This window comes from Ovis canadensis, chromosome 8 (genome assembly GCF_042477335.2).
Source record: "Ovis canadensis isolate MfBH-ARS-UI-01 breed Bighorn chromosome 8, ARS-UI_OviCan_v2, whole genome shotgun sequence".
NCBI lineage: Eukaryota > Metazoa > Chordata > Mammalia > Artiodactyla > Bovidae > Ovis > Ovis canadensis.
In genome coordinates, this window is record NC_091252.1 from 36,429,624 (window position 1) to 36,446,495 (window position 16,872).

Consider the following 16,872-nt stretch of genomic DNA (forward strand, 5'->3'; position numbering starts at 1 on the left):
TAGGGCATTAATAGTTGCATTCAGTCATGTCCAGCCCTTTTCGACCTTTAAAATCCCCTCCCACAAGAGGACTTTGAAAGTCCTCCCTGTGCATCCCCCACCCACTCCCCAATGTGTTTTTCTTGTCCGCCTTTCACTTCGTTCCACAATAAATGAAAATCTTTGTTTTATTTAATGTCCAGGGCCAAGACTTAGAGAATTAGCTAACACAGTTTAAGTAAATGGATAGATGAATAAACATCTTAATCCCTTTGAAACTGTCAACTTTCTGATGGGGAATAACTTGGGGATAAGACTGGTTTTGTAGCATTTCTAAAAATTAGTCTCGAGACAGTCATCTTGCTTAGTTCCAGAAACAGGACCAGCTCTAGTTATACCAAGCAACCTTAGAGTGTGTATTATGACATTACAGTCCTTTGGGAAGCAGTAACTAAGCAAAGCATTCTGGAAATGGTGTGGTTCCCTCTCCAAGCTGGTAATATATAACTTAAGATCAGAACTGCTCTGCTGTTCATATGTTTGTTTTCCTAATTACAGGGTAGCAACCAAAATCTTTTATTGATGGCTCTGATTCCACTACATATAATTAATATAGGAAAAAGAATCTGAAAAAGATCTTCTCCTAAACAGTATACATGGTGGGGTACCACAACAAATCAGACTGATCGAGACCTGACTATTACATTGTTAGAATATTCTAGAATCCACAGGTTAACATTTTCTCTCTGCTCAATGAAAATTTTTCCCACAAAGTGCAGCTAGTTAATATTTGCTTTCCTTCAAGATAGTTTGACTCCAAGAGTTTCATGAAGTGGTTTTATTAACAAACACCTCCAGAACACACACATACACACACTCACACTTTTCAGGAGTCTCAATATTGAATTATAATGAAAAATATAATTAAACTTTACCTTTGCTGTCTTTGAGATATCACTGTCACAAGGCTGAATGTAACACAGTCTTTTCTCTTTTCTCATTTCACAGTTGGTGTTCTCATTGGTCACTCTGTTCGATATTCCCATCCCACATGTTCTGGAGCAAGGGGTCCACTTTGTTGCTTGCACGAGACATTTTCTTTTCCAAATCAGTGGGAGAGTCCTATATGCTAAAATAGAGGAAGGGGAGTACATGTACTTAAATATGTATGTACTCATGCAGGTAATTTTTAATCCTGATTTTTAAGCTAATAATTTACAGATCTGAACTTTATATAATGTAACTCTGAATAAAATAAGCTTATGGTCTAATTATTCTATTTTCCCTACTCCCCAAATTACCTTTTGACCAAATATTATAGTCCACTAGCTTAGGAATAAAAATGCATTATCTTTGAGAAACTGGGTAAAATGCCCATTTGCCTGTTTCTGCTTAGCCCACCCCCTGAGTACTCAACAAGCGTATGCTTTGATGGACAGCCACCTTTTCTCCGGTTCTTGGCTTATGCTTGATGTTATTTTCAACAGATGTTGAGACAGACATGAGTAGGATTAAGGAATTTAGGATATTAATCAGACAATGTGGTCTTACTATTAAATTTCATGGTTATATTAAAATCTAAAATACAAAAGTTAAATCTGAGAATTCAGCTATCAATGAGACCAGTTATTTTTTTCACCACTTAAAAATCTAGTCCTTTAGAAGATTCTCTACACTAAATAATCATATACTAAGTCATGAAAAATGTGCCATCTATTTTATTCAGTTTAATTATTAACGTTCCCAGTGGTATCAGGCCTAACCCTTCCATTGTCTAGACATTTCATGCCACTTCAGAATGAATGGAAAGCATTTCCTTCAGGTTAATATTACATCCTAAAGTGGGTGCTTCAGAAGTAAGGTAGAGATTTGAGTCTGCAATTGAACACAGCAAAATTCTGGCTACATTACTTTAAAATGTCAATTTAAAAAGGACTGTTCCCCATGCTTTCTTGATAGGAAACATCAGTCACTTGGAAGTATGTGCTGTCTTCAAATACAATGATACTTTGATAACTGTTGGCAGTTTTATTACAGTAGGATCTTCCAACTGCACACAGAACTGAGGGAGAGGAAGCAGAAAAATGGAGATACCTGGAAGGCAGGCAGCAGTTTAAAGACATCAGGGCAGGAAGCAGGGTAAAAGCTTGGCGCATCTGCAATAAATAAAGGTAGTTTAGACTGTCGTGTTACCAGTAATCCCCCTCAGAGTTAAGCCAAGAGCTGCAGTTCAGGAAATTTGCTTAGCATTCATTTAAGGGCAAGAAAACTGGAAGAAATTGTAAAAGTTTAGTGTCAAATGAGCAGTGAGTAAAGCATAGAGGCATTAAGTCATTGCATGCTTCCTGCTGTCCAAGTAAAAGCTAGATTCCAACCATGGACTCTGGAATTAACTAAGTTACTAGACAAATACATCTTAAAGTGTGTATGTGTCCTTGTGCTTCATTTTAAAAGCCAAACTTGTCTGGGCCCATAAGTACAGTTTTAAAGATAAGCAAGAGATATTACACTGAACGTATACTTCCTCAGAAACAAATCTAGGTCCGTATATTAATAAACAGCACTTGAGAGAGTCTAATTTTTTGTAGCAAAGTATTAACCACTAAGAATGACCATCTGATGTGTCCTCCACCAGGTTCCAAGTGAATCCACTGAAGCCACTCTAACTTAACAAATGAGACCAACTTGACTTTGATCCAAAGGCCTTTACCTGGGGACAACTGCTGCTCTAAGTTGGTCTCATCAGGGAGGTTCACACATGGATCCTAAGGACTTAAGTCACGCAGATTCAATGCAGAAAATCAACTGATCTTGTCCATTTGGAAAAAAAAATTTTGGCTTATAATTTTAAAAAGTTTTCGAGCATTAGTAGTATCAGGCTGTTAGCTAAAAAGCCACATATGGTAAATGCCAATTTGCCATCGCCTGTTAAATTTTTTTTGAATTAACAGTCATAATTGGAATCCCAGAGAATGTTCCCCCTTCAAGGATTAGGTTTTAAAGATCTAAAACTTATTTCTCTGATTATGGTTGCTTTTATTAACTATTCCCATAACAAGTGCATTTAGGAGTCTTTAGCATATATAAATACTCCATATTTCCATGGCACCTTTCAGTTACTAAGCTTTACATTTCAAGAAAAAGCCAGTCTTGATTTCCATATGAAAACACGGATGTGAATAATAACAGGCATGAGTATTACCCCCTTTTGAGTCCTTCACCTGTGCTTCAGCTGCTGGCAATTTTGAAAACCCTGTCCCCCGAAAAACCCCAGCACCTAAATAAGGTGCTAACTCAGAGTGGACCAAATACAAGGGTCATGAATACAGTGACACCAACTATAAATGGCCAGGTGCTCCAGCTGAGTAATACAGAATCTCACTAAGTTTCTGACTACTCACATACCTGGGCAACCTACTTAAAGATGCCTGTGTGCACATTTATTTAGAGGCCGGTAATTATTAAGCTTCACTTTCAGAGTGAAGGAAAGGGTAATTTTATCTGTTTTTAGAAATATTTACAAATTCAACACATACCCTCTAATGTTTTTAATCAGTAGCCTTTCATTTCTGCTTTTACCATACGGAAGAGTTGTATTGGAACTGGAGAGTTCATACTTCTTGCCCATAATAATACAAATAAATGTTTTTCCAGGCTAGGGTACATGTCAACAATATTTGGTCAGTTTTCCTATGCGTGAGCATGCTAAGTCACTTCAGCTGTGTCCAATTCTTTGCAACCCTATGGACTGTAGCCTGCCAGGCTCCTCTGCCTATGGGATTCTTCAGGCAAGAATACTGGAGTGAGTTGCCATGCCCTTCACCAGGGGATCTTCCTGACCCAGGGATTGAGCCCATGTCTGTTAACGTCTCCTGGACTGGCAGGAGAGTTCTTTACCACTAGCACCATCTGGAAAGCCCTGAGAGGCTGAATGGAAATGAGAGGTAGTAATTTAGAATTTCCTGACCTAGCAGAAAACTGGAATAGTTTGGGAGTTCTCTAGTGGTTACGATTCAGTACTCTCACTGCCATGGCCTGGGTTCAATTCCTGGTTGGGGAACTGAGCTCCTTCCTACAAAGCGACGTGATCAAAGAAAAAAGGAAAAAAATCTAAAACACTATAAAATTCCCTTTTCAGATACTTAAAGCATACCTGCCTGAGGCAAAGACCAAGTACAATGGCATACTCAAACTAAATCTCACACTGACCACCAATCAATAAGTGCATACTGGGTCCCTTGGTACATAAAAGGAACAGGAAAGAAAACCAGGCAAAGTCGTCCGTGAGAAATAGTTCTACGTAACAAGTACCTGGCATTGTTTTGTAGCTTGTTGAGAGCTGTTTCTGTGACGACCCCAGGCCACATTTTGACTGATCAGTCTTCTCTCCACCTTTAGCCCCAGAGCAGTGCCTGTTGGCCAGCTTTGGTATGAACAGAGGTGTGCATCCAATGGCCCCGCCAACACACAGGCAGCTGAACAGGGGACTGGGCTGAAACGCCTGGCCATTTTGATAATGCACCCCGTTGAACTCACACCCCACAGCAATGAGATCTGAAAGGAGAAAAGAACAAAATCACCAAAGAACTGTAACTGCTAGTCTAGACCTCCAGCTGTAAACCCTAGAGCAAACTGTTCTCTGCTTTATGTAGTTCTCAATTTCCTTGGTCCCATCTGGAGCCTCCTTCACAGAACATCTGTAAAAAGTGAACATGAGACATTTTCATTAGATTTGGAGATACTCTGCCCCAAGTGATCACCTTCAAAATTCAGACCCTGTTCTGCAGTAAATTGAAAAAAAAAAAAAAAACCCACCACTATGAATACAGCACTGTGTGCGTGCTGCGTGCTAAGTCACTTCAGTCGTGTCAGATTCTGCAACCCCACAAACTGTAGCCCACCAGGCTCCTCTGTCCATGGGATTTCCCAGGCAAGAATACTGGAATGGGTTGCCATTTCCTTTTCCAGGGGATCTTCCCAACCCAGGATCAAACACGCATCTCTTACACCTCCTGCACTGGTGGGCCAGTTCTTTACCACCAGTGCCATCTGGAAACCCCCATAATATAGTACCAGGATGACTGTAAACCTCAGAGCCGAGTTGATGGCTGGTGAGACACATATCCCCAGATGTTCAATAATAGGCTGGGATATGGTCCTAGGAAGTTGGAGTAAGTGAATGGATGAAGAAATCATCATCTGTTTACAATACTGCACAGTAACTGATTTTGTTTTTAAGAGAACTGGAAGAAAACTTTTACTTCCTCTGAGGGTTATCTTGACCTGGATCAGCAGTTCTCACAAAGTGTGGTCCATGGGCCCTTTGGCAGTACCTGAGGCCCCTTCACAGAACTGGAAAGTCAAAACTTTTTCGCAGTACCAAGATGTGACCGACTTTGTTCACTCAGCTGATATTTGTACCGAACGTACAAAAGGAGGGGTGGCTAAAATAGCTGCTGGCACCTTAGAATGAATCAGACTGTACATGTTAGCCATTGTATTTTTCCTTGCCATGCATTTGTACGTAAGCATACTTTTTTTAAAAAAGAGTTCTTAATTTTACTAAGAATGTCTTTAACAACACAGATTTTATTAAATCTTAATGATCAAAACATCTTTTTAATATTCCATGTAAAAAAAAACAGAAGTATGCATAGGGCTTTCCTGTAAATACTGTACCAAAGTACGATAAGTTATCTTGAGGAAAAGCACCTATGTTACTATTTCAGTTGTGGGCCTAACTAGCCACATTTTTAGTGGTAATTTCCCCTAAAGAAGTGACTGACCGATACATCATGGTTACTCAGACTTGGGTATTTGGCAGATATTTTCTTAAAAATCAACAAGGTGAGCCTATCACTTCAAGGAAAACAACTGACAGTACTTGTTGCCAATGACAGAATTTAAGGCTGTCGAGCAAAAATTAGAATTCTGGAAAACTTGTGTCCACCACTGAGATCTCTATAGCTACCCAAGATGTAGGCTTTTCTGATGAGTTTGGTACTAAATAATGTGATTTAAAAAAGAAAAAAGTCTCCATAAACCATTGTTCCAAACTGGTATTTTCCAAATAACTAGTGTATGCTATTGCTATAAAATTATGCATGAGGAAAAGCCCTATTCCAAGTGGGTCTTTGACTAAACCAATGTATTTTAATGTCACAGAGTCATAAGTTCATCGTGTTTTCAGAGTCCACATGATTAGCAGTGATGCAGCTAATTTTTAGAAACTCCACTTAAGTTATAATATGAAAAAAATATAATTATTTGAAAAGTTAAAACATTCCTTCCTTTTCCAGCAATATATCTGTGTGAGGATGGAATCCCTTCATATATTCCAATCTAAAACAACATATAGCAATATACTGAATGCAGAAGCAGATGTAAGAATCTATCTTCTGTTAAGCTAGACATTAGAGAGATTTGCAAAAAATGTCAAACAATTCCACTTTCACTTGTCTCCAAATTTTTCTTTGTTTTTAAAGTAAGTTCTTTCACAAATATATATTATTTCTATTAATTTGCAATGGGAAGGTTATTTTATTTCAAATGAATTAGTAAATAGTTTTAAATTTCTAATCCATTAAATTCCAAGAAATAATTCATAAACAGAACCTCTTTCGGTCCTTATTAATTTATAAGACTAAAGGGATCCTCAGACCAAAAAAAAAGGTTGAAAACCATTGTTCTAGATGATGAATCAGCACATTCTCTGTAAAGTTATATAGCCTTTATAGACTATTTGGTCTCTGTTGCAACTACTAGATACTGCTATTATAAAGCAGTCACAGACTATATGTAACTGAACTGGCATGGTGGTTCTCTGATGAGACATCATTTACAGAAACAGACTGTGGGCCAGATCTGGTCCCAGAGTCACCCCCTTTCTCATGGCTGTGCTCTGTTACCATACTCATCATACTGTACATGGAATTACATTTTTGAGAATTTACTACACACCAGATATTGTGATACCAGATATTTTGGGTTTTGTGTCATCATTTCATTTGACCTTCCTAAGAACTCTATAAGATAGAAAGTACATACGATATAACTGAGCCACAGAGAGGTTAGGCAACTTGTTCAAGGTCACTCCACAAACAGAGTTCAGAATCTGAACCCAGAGATAATCAATATAATAAACCACGAAATTAAAAGATGCTTACTCCTTGGAAGGAAAGGTATGACCAACCTAGACAGCATATTAAAAAGCAGAGACATTACTTTGCCAACAAAGGTCCGTCTAGTCAAGGCTATGGTTTTTCCAGTGCTCATGTATGGATGTGAGAGTTGGACTATAAAGAAAGCTGAGCACCAAAGAATTGATGCTTTTGAACTGTGGTGTTGGAGAAGACGTTTGAGAGTCCCTTGGATGGTGAGGAGATCCAACCAGTCCATCCTAAAGGAGACCAGTCCCGGGTGTTCATTGGAAGGGCTGATGTTGAAGCTGAAACTCCAATACTTTGGCCACCTGATGCGAAGAGCTGACTCATTTGAAAAGACCCTGATGCTGGGAAAGACTGAGGGCAGGAGGAGAAGGGGACGACAGAGGATGAGATGGTTGGATGGCATCACTGACTCAATGGACATGGGTTTCGGTGGACTCTGGGAGTTGGTGATGGACAGGGAGGCCTGGCGTGCTGTGGTTCATGGGGTCGCAAAGAGTCAGACATGGCTGAGTGACTGAATTGGACAGAGGCATCAGGCTACTGAACTTGAATGATTCCACACATTCACCCCAGCTCCAGAGATGTTGTCTCACCCCACACTCACAACCTAACTTCTGCTAGTAATTAATCTTCCCACTTAGACTGTTCTACAGAGGAACTTAACCACTCAGTTGACATGAATATTTCCCCTTCCCTTAGAAATTTTACTTTTTATTCCTAAATAAATCAGCATCTTCGATTATTGTCAAGGCATAGGTTTAGAAGGTCTTGAGCAGTCTCCCCAGGTGGCGTTAGTGGTTAAGAAACCGCCTGCCAATGCAGGAGACATAAGAAACACGGGTTTGATCCTTGGGTCAGGAAGGTCCTCTGGAAGACAGCATGACAACCCACTCCAGTATTCTTGCCTGGAGAATCCCAGTGGACAGAGGAGCCTGGCGAGCTACAGTCTATAAGGTCACAAAGAGTCAGACATGACTGAAGCAACTGAGCACATTCCAGTCTCCAGAGCTAAGACCCTCCCTTCATAAAGCTGAGGGCCCAACTGAGATTTGGGGTGCCCCGCCCTCTTTCTTACAAATCTGCCTCAGTGAAAAGTACAGAAACTTGATGGTTAGTTTGGAAGTCTGAGGTTAAAGCAGTATATCTGAATACTAGAGATATATCCTTACATATTAAGAATATTTTTCAGGTACACAAAAGGCTGAATTCAGATTGCATTTGATAGTATAACAAAAACTGTCCTTTTTGCCACTATAATAAGTCAGACTGTTCACATAATTTCTCCTATTTTTATCACTAAAAGCAATTACCTGAGAAGAACTTCAAGATCATTTCAATGCAAGAAAACAACGGGTTTCTGAGCGTGTACGTCACATCTGCTCAGTTCAGATGTGTTCAATATGACAAGGCCAGTCTCACTGGTGCATGAAAACTAAACCCACCTCAGATTTAGTCAAATGAAGATGATTATTCCAATGTAAAATCTGCAGAAAAAAGTCCTGTCTAGACTCCACATTTTCCAGCCGGTCCAGAAGGAAACACTTACGTGCACACACTCCGGTCTCGTACCTAGGCCTGTCTGCTGAGTAGTCACAGTACAGCCCTTTGTGGGGGTCACAGAGGTCAGCTTCGTTGCAGGTGTCCCCTGGCTGCCTGGCACAGATTTTGCAGCATCCGCAGCCATCTCTCACCAGGCTCACTCCAGGAGGGCAGCTTGGCTTCCGACCGGGGCACTGACAGGGCCAGTGGCAAAACTGCTTACGATGGTGCCCTTCTGCCACCTCTCCAGGACTTCCTTCGCCTGCTGTGTCTGACAGCCCAGCACCCTGGGCCCTGTAGCAGAACTTCATCGGACAATAAAGGTGGTGTTAGATATGGTTCCTAAAACCAATTTCAGAGGTTTGCTAGAAGTAGATTTCACCCAAATTATTAACATTAGAATACAGCATGGTAAGTTGTAATAATATCAGTATTTGACATGACCGTGCATGCACGCTAAGTCATGTCAGACTCTTTGTGACCCCATGGATGGTGGCCCACCAGGCCCCTCTGTCCATGGGTCCATGCAATTTCCCAGGCAAGACTACTGGAGCAGGTTGCCATTTCCTTCTCCAGGGGACCTTCCCAACCCAGCAATCGAATCCCATCTCCTGCATCGCCTGCTCTGATAGCAGCTTTCTTTGTCACTGAGCCACCTGGGAAGCCCAATTGACATAATCAGTCTCTCCTTAAACTTTTCTGCACTCAGCTTCCAACACATGACTCTTTCTTACTCCTCCTTTCTCACCAATGGCTCCTTCTCAGTCTCGTCTGCTGGTTTCTTCTGGTCTCTGAGCACTGGAGCTCCCTGTGGGCAAGTGCTCTAAAGTAACATTCCTCATTGTATCTCCTATCTCCACCCAGGCTTCTCTTCTGAGCTCAGACTCAAACTGCCTACTTAACAGATCTCCACTTAGACATGCAATAAGCATAGCAGACTTCACAAGATCAGACACATCCTCCCAGTTCTTCCCTCCAATCTGCTCTCCCTTTAAGGGAAAGAGAGAGGCAGGTGCATCAGAGGAGATGTGATGCTAGAACGAGAGGGAACATGAGGCCGCTGCTGAAGGGAAGTCACAGGCCAAGGGATGCAGGTAGCTTATGAAAGCTAGAAAAGGCAAAGGACAGATTCCCCCTAGATGCCCCAGATGGAACACAGCCCTGCTTTGATTTTAGCTCTGATTTTAGACTACAGAGGCCAGAACTGCAAAAGAATAAATCTGCACTGTTTGAGCCACTAAGATTGTAGCCATTTGTTTCAATAGCAACAGGAAATAATGCGCTCTATGTAACAAAGGAAGACTATGGGGCTCACACTGCTTAAGATACTCTAGGTCACACATCAAGTAAATAGAAGAAAAGGTACTTAAACCAGGCAGGCAGCTTCCAGAACCTTCCCACCTCCCTTCCCTAGGCCGGGTCTTGCCACAAATCAGATTGGATATTGAACAGATCACTGAATCTCTGCATCTGGTTCTCCTCTCCAGCCCAGACTCTCCCCATGGGCTCATAACTAGCTCAATCCTTTCTGCAGGATTTCTCCCACTTTGATGTCCCACAAGGACCTCACTTTCTCTCTCTCCCCAAGAAACTGCTCTCAGCTGGTCCCCATTTTAGTGAATGGTGTGACACCATCCGCTGAGTTTCCCAGCCTTACCTGCTCCATCTCCTTCCTCCCTCACACCTGAAGGTCATGGACCTGCAGTGAGGTCCAAGCTCCTGAGCACAGCATTCAGGGCCCTCCTGTCTCCTGAGTTCTTTACATCCCTTAGCTTCCAGCAAACGAAAATGCCTGCGGTTCCCTGCATATCTGAGGCTGTTCAATCTTCCTACAAAATTCTTCAGCCCCCCACACTCCCTCACTGAGTTACCACCTTTTCCAGAAGAGTTTCTGTAATCTCTCCATGCTCCCTTTTACCTGTGTACTGAAACTGTGAATAAGAGCCTGTCTTCACCACTTGCCATAAAGCTACCCAACCACAGGAACCTGAGGTTCACTTGCTGGTTCATCACTGGCCCTTAGCACAGAGCCTGGCAAGTAACGTCTGTTATTCTCAACTTTTATTTGATGGAACTAAAGGCAGTTAGATTGATCCAGAGATCCAAACCTCTTTCCAACTCAAAAACCCTACACTTTAAAGTATCTGTTTGAAATTCCACCATTAAATCTTCAGCCTTTTTTTTTCTTACCACTGATGAAATATGTATTCCCCAGAGTAACACTTTCAGCTACTATTTGAGTTGAATGTACAATGTGAGAATAGACTTTTTGAGGGTACAGTGCTGGGCTTCTGGAGGATGAGGAGGGGCAATGGAAATTCAAAATGTGAAAGGAGTAGAAATAGCAAGGGTAGAAACAGTGAGTGCCTGCTTCTCATTCTTGCCCAGGTTCAGCCGTGGTTACCAGGAACACCTTGCCAGGCTCAGTGGCCTCTCAGCTGGGCTCATGCTCCGGAACTCTCTGTCCCCACCTGACCCCCTCTCTAAGGCACTGGACTCTCAATTCTCCGCTCTCCCTTGACTTTCATGACACCAGCCCCTCCCTGTCACCCCAACCCAATTCTATCCCTACCTCTGGACATATTTTGTCAATCTCCTTTGCAGGCTCCTGTAACCCTAAATTTGACTTAGATTTAGGCTCATGGGTGCTTGATGACTTTAATGGATTGCTGATCTCACTGTCCCCACTCTCACTCACTCTCTTGCCTTCGTTTTTAACCCTATGCAGCTTCAAATATAAATTTCCATCCAGGATGACTCCACTGAGCTCAGACCCACAGAGCTGACTGCCTACTGGACATCTCCACTAGCATCTCCTATAGGAAAACTCACATAACAAACTCATCATTGGCCCACCCACCTGAGACAGTGTTTCCACACTCTGGAGGTAGGAAGTTGGGAGTCATCCAGGTCATCTTCCTCTCCCGCACCTCCTACAGTCATTTAGCAACTAATCCTCTTACCATCCTCATATCCCTAAAACTAGTCATTCTTCCCTCATTTTCACTGCTACTGAGTACTGCAGCAGTAAGTTCCTAACTGGTCTCCTCCTCTCAAGAAGGACTTCAATGAATCTCCCACTTTTTAAGGATCTCTTTAAAAAATATCTGTTGGTCCCCAGCATCTCCACCAACAAACAAACAAAAAAGTATCTTAGTTTACTTCTCATCTTAAAACCCATCAATGGCTCCCTACTGTCAAGAGTATACAGTCCAAACTTCTGAGCAGGGTATCTAAACCCTATATGTGCTGATTCCTGCCTTCCTCTCTAGCTGCATTGCTCAATGCACTCTCCTCCCATGCCATGCACTTGACAAGAGGGGCCAGGCTGGCTTCTCCTCCATGCTTTTCCTGATGTTGCTTCCTCTAATGAAGTGCCCACTCCCCAAACTTCCCACCTGGGAACACATGTTTATCTTTCTCGTTCTTGTAGCATTTCTATACAATCTCCAAGGTGACAAGGTAACGCTGTTGAAAACCAAGGATAGAGAGAAAATCCTGGAATCAGTCTAAGAAAGGGAGAGTATTATTACATACAAGAGAAAAAACAATAAATATGTGATCTGACTTCTCATTAAAAGAAGGAAACCAAGATGTCCTTCAGTAGGTAAGTGGATAAACTGTGGCACATCCAGACAATGGAGTAATATTTCCATGCTAAAAGGAACTGAGCCATCAAGCCTTGAAAAGACAGGCATATCACTAAGTGAAAGACGTCAACTAGAAAATTCTACATCTTGTATGATTCCAAATATATTACATTCTGGAAAGGGCAAAATGATGAAGACAGTAAAAAGACCAGTGGTTGTCAGGGGTTGAGGGAAGCGATAAACAGGTAGAACACAAAAGGATTTTTTGGAAAGTGAAAATACTCTGTATGATAACTACAGTAGTGGATACACATTATCATGCATTTGCCCAAACTCACAGAAAGTACAACACCAAGAGTGAAAGCTACTGTAAGTAATGACAATGAATGGTTACGATGTGTCAAGGTAGGTTCATTAGGTTCATGCAGAACTATTACTACAATGCAGTTCATTCGTTGTAGCAAAGGTGTCACTGTCGCGGGGGACATTGACAATCAGGGAGTGGAGGGGGGAGGCTATGCACTTGCGGCAGCAGGCGGTACACAGGGAATCTCTGAAACCTTCCTCTCAAATTTGCTGTGACCCTAAAAAACACCAGGATATTATGTCTTTAAAAAAGGAGAAGGAAAATAAGAACAAGACACCCTGAGACAATGCCAAGAGTGGGGAGTGGAAAAACTGTCAACCTGGGATTCTCTCTCCAGTAGAACTCTCTCTCAAAAATGAAGGTGAAATTAAAGACATTTCCAGATCAACAAAAACTGAGAGCAACTGTTGCTAACATGTCTGCCTCACAAGAAGTAGTAAAGGAAGCTCTTCCACCTGAAAGATTACAACAGACAGTATGTAGAAATATAAGAAAAAATCAGGGGTGCTAGAAATGGTAAATATGTGGGTAAATACAAAGAATTACATATAACTTTCTCTTCTCTTCAGATATTTTGATTGTTTTCAAAATCGAAATATTAAGACAACGAAAGAATCATCAGGATAATACAACAGAAAGAATGAGGGCTTTGACCACAGAGCTATGCTTATCTTAGATAACATTCATTTATTTGATCTTTGAGCTTCAATCCTCCTCTGTAAAGCAGGATCAAGAATACCCACTTTGCAAGGTTATTTTGAGTTATTAATCACTAACCTGTGAAGTACAGTTCTTGGCACATATTAGATTTTCTATACATGATAGGTACTATCAAACCCTTCAAAACTTCAGACCCTTAACTTTGCCTTTAAGCATAATATTTTCTTGTTGCTCTATCTATAACCTCTTTTTTTTTTTTTTTTATTTTGGGCACATCTCTCTCGGTTGGAATACTTGCTGCTTAGGGATATGCTGTAGTTCTCAATCTACAAAAGTGTTAGGCGTTTTCCTGAAGGGCAGTGGACTAGGCAATAGACAGCCCCCTCTCACTCCTACTGGGGAAAAGCATCTCTCCATCTGTCCACCTAATGGTACCGCTGACATTCTTGTTATGACCCTTTTAAGCTCTTAAATCTCTCCATATATAACAATTTTCAACCCCCTGTTTTCTAAAATACATCTGCTGCTTAACTACCTCAATCAAATTAACTCACACACACATCCCTGTATTCTAAAACACAGAGTTTCAAAAGCTCTGTCCTCTGAGCTAGCAAAAACCTCCACCATGTAGATAAATCCATAAAATAAGCCACTCCGTTTCAATCGTCTAATTAAAAAAAATGCTAAAGCAAAGAATAGCTCATATTGAATTAAACTGCCCTTTGGTCTGCTGCTCAAAATATTTAAAAATCTTTTGGACTGATTCTGTCTCATGAAAAGTGAAAAACACATGAGTTAAGAAAAGACCAAAAAATATATATAATGTTTTAAAAATATTAAGTGTTTGCTCCGAAGTGTTCTCAAACAAGCAGAGGCTTAGCTGAAGAGAGCCGTCAGGGTCAGTTTTTCCAGCAGCTCTGTGCAGTCCGCCCGCCTGGCGCCTGCAGAGCGGCACCGCCACCCACCCTGCCCGCAGGGCAGCCAGCTCCCGGCAGACTCCAGTTAAAAAAAGGAACAAATACATTTTATGAAAACCTGGGGGCTGTTCAAACATATCAGAAGCAGGATTAAGTACCCTACCCCGAAAGGGAGCAACGTTTTCCACTCTTCCCGGAAGCTCATGAACTAAAACAGGACTTGATTAGAAGAACATGGCTCCCTACTCATCTGGAGCTATTTCCACAAGGAATGCACCCCTCCAGTGCCCCCGTCTTCTCTTCCTTTTTGATTTCTGACCTGAGGAAATGAGGGCCACCGCAGCCCCCTGGCGGGACGGAGCGGCGGGAGAGCCAGGACGTACCTGCGACAGCGAGGCCAGGAGAAGCGTGGAGAGCAGCGGCCCCCGCATGGCCCCGGGCCGGCCTCGCGCAGCCGGAGATGCTGCGAGGCCGGCGCACAAAGCTCCCCTCTGTCTCCTGGAGGAAGGACCCACGCCTCCACCTCCCAGCTCCCGACTTTGGGCTCCAGCTCTCAGACTCTGCTTTCGCTTTCCCAGATCCCTTTTAATACCCTGTTTACTTTCAGGCGACTCTTCTCATATTTACCTTCGCAGAGGCCTGGAGCGCGCTTCTCCCGGGACTGAGAGGGGGCCAGACCAAGGGTGACTTCTGATTGAAAAAAATGTTGTTCTTCCCGCTCCAGGAGATCAGAGCTAGCCTTGAACAAAATGGTGATGTTAGACGCAGTTACCCGCCTTAACCCTCAGCCTCTCGTCTGGGTTTGCCGCCCCAGGCCCTCTCTTTGCTGCTTGCTTATTCTCCTGGGGCCCTCAAAACACAGGGGACAAGTCTGGCCTCTGACCACCCCGTCACAGCCTGCCCCTGCCCAGTTCTCCCACCACATTGTAACAGGTCTGCCCCACCTTCCCTCACTCTGCAGCTTATCACAGTGCCAGGTGCCTACCTCTGTTAGAGCACATTTCTCCTACCAGGTGGATTAGGTTTGGAAATCTGTAGATGGAACCCAGGTGGACGCCTACAGTCCCGGGACTGAGAGAAGCCGCTTTCTGTGGCCACAGCCCCGTGACAGACCAGAGTAAAGTTACCCCCCATCTTTTAGGGCTAAGACAAAACAGTTACACTAGTGGCAATCATTCATTTAACAAATCAAGAATTTTTTTTAGTTATTACAGATTTGTACGCCCCTTCCCTTCTAATTCTCACCTCCCCAGCATGTGTGGTCAGCAGCCCATCTCCTCCTGGGTCCAGTGGTTTGTGGCTTCTTTACGCAGCTTTCAACTATGGTCTTTGTCTGTATATCTTGGGGTGCACCTCCGATGGGGTTTTGTCTTCTTGTGGATCCAGTGTCTGGCCCATCTTCCTGCCCCCATTCTAGGGCCAATTTCTATTCCCTGTGATCCGTCACCTGCCTTCGATTTACCTGTTAGCTCTCCTGGGCTCACTGCTCACCTCTCTTTCTGTGTATAAAGACATAGTGACTGAGGGCCCAAGACCTGGAGAAAAACTGGGCTTCCTGCCAACAACAAGGACTCTGAGATCCTCAGAGAGCCAGGGACTCCATAAAATGTGCAAACATACCCCACATGGTTTACTAAGTAGTTAATTACACCATAATCACACACACACCAAACAACAAGGAATACCCAGCGTAGGTATGATGTCAACTCCTCATCTTCCTGCCTGAGAAATAGGATAAAACCTGTGTAACAGGGGAAAGCCTTCGTATTCTATTGCAAGTTAATCACTAAAGGGATGTTGCCTATAAGCTAAAGTTAAACATCATGGCCCATCTCTGGGAACCCTGCCTCCCAAGTAATGAGAATAAAGCTATATCAATAAAATACCTTTGTTTAGCTCACAGGAAGCACCTGGACCAGACCCTCCTGTGAATAACTGCAGGAAGGAAGATATTAACACATCCCCTCTGGAGGCTGACGGATCAGGAAATGTTTGACTTTCCTCCCTTCCCTTTTGGTATAAAATAAGCCTGAATTCTAACTCTGGGAAGATGGTTCTTTGGGGCACGGTTCCACCATCTTCTTGGCTTGCTGACTTTCCAAATAAAGCTATGTTCCTTGCCCAAAGAGTTCGTCTCTAGACTGATTGGCCTGTCGTACAGGGAGCAGGATAAGCTTGGTCTCCCTGACACCTGAAAACAGCCTAATGAAGGAAGATGGGTCTGTGTTAGTCCAGTCTGACCCATTATTTTTATGTCTCTGGTTTAACACCATCTGATCTTTGGGTTCCCAGCCTCAGGGTTTCATGCACCAGAGTGGTCATGAGAAAGGATCAGCTCTCATTTCCTCACTGGTTCATCGAAGGCAGAAGAATCTAAGCCCAGGATCAGCAGACTCATGAACAACATCCCTCCCGTTCTGAATGTGATACTGCACCTATCTGTTCAGTGTCTGAACTTAAGGAGACTCGCCCCTTCCACGTGTTCTCTGTAAATGCTGACGGCAGCAGCCATTCCTCTGGAAATGGCTTTCCTCCCTCTACAGTCTCTCTGCCACGGGGCAGGGGAAGGGGTCAAACTCCCATCCTTGGCTCTTGGTAGGAAAGGAACATCTTAGTTGAGAATGAACCTGTGAGTCCTCTCCCCCAGTGTA

General features: G+C 42.8%; 1 protein-coding gene across 3 annotated transcripts in view; it reads right to left on the reverse strand.

The window, feature by feature from the left end:
• Window positions 1-15,751, reverse strand: part of CCN6 (cellular communication network factor 6) — a 17,155-nt gene extending 1,404 nt beyond the window's left edge. Inside the window, exons 1-5 of one of the 3 annotated variants that reach the window (XR_011258562.1) lie at window positions 14,605-14,750; window positions 8,695-8,992; window positions 4,291-4,533; window positions 2,074-2,135; window positions 915-1,108 (exon numbers count right to left, since the gene is read on the reverse strand). Coding sequence is in view for 2 of the 3 variants with exons in the window: in XM_069598077.1 (XP_069454178.1) it covers window positions 915-1,108; window positions 4,291-4,533; window positions 8,695-8,992; window positions 14,849-14,960; window positions 15,467-15,477 (858 nt within the window). In the remaining variant the exon portion in view is untranslated. Of the gene's footprint in view, window positions 1-914; window positions 1,109-2,073; window positions 2,136-4,290; window positions 4,534-8,694; window positions 8,993-14,604; window positions 14,812-14,848; window positions 14,961-15,466 lie in introns of those variants that run through there. The other 2 variants (XM_069598077.1, XM_069598079.1) reach the window with 2 other exon arrangements.
• Window positions 15,752-16,872: the final 1,121 nt, after the last annotated feature.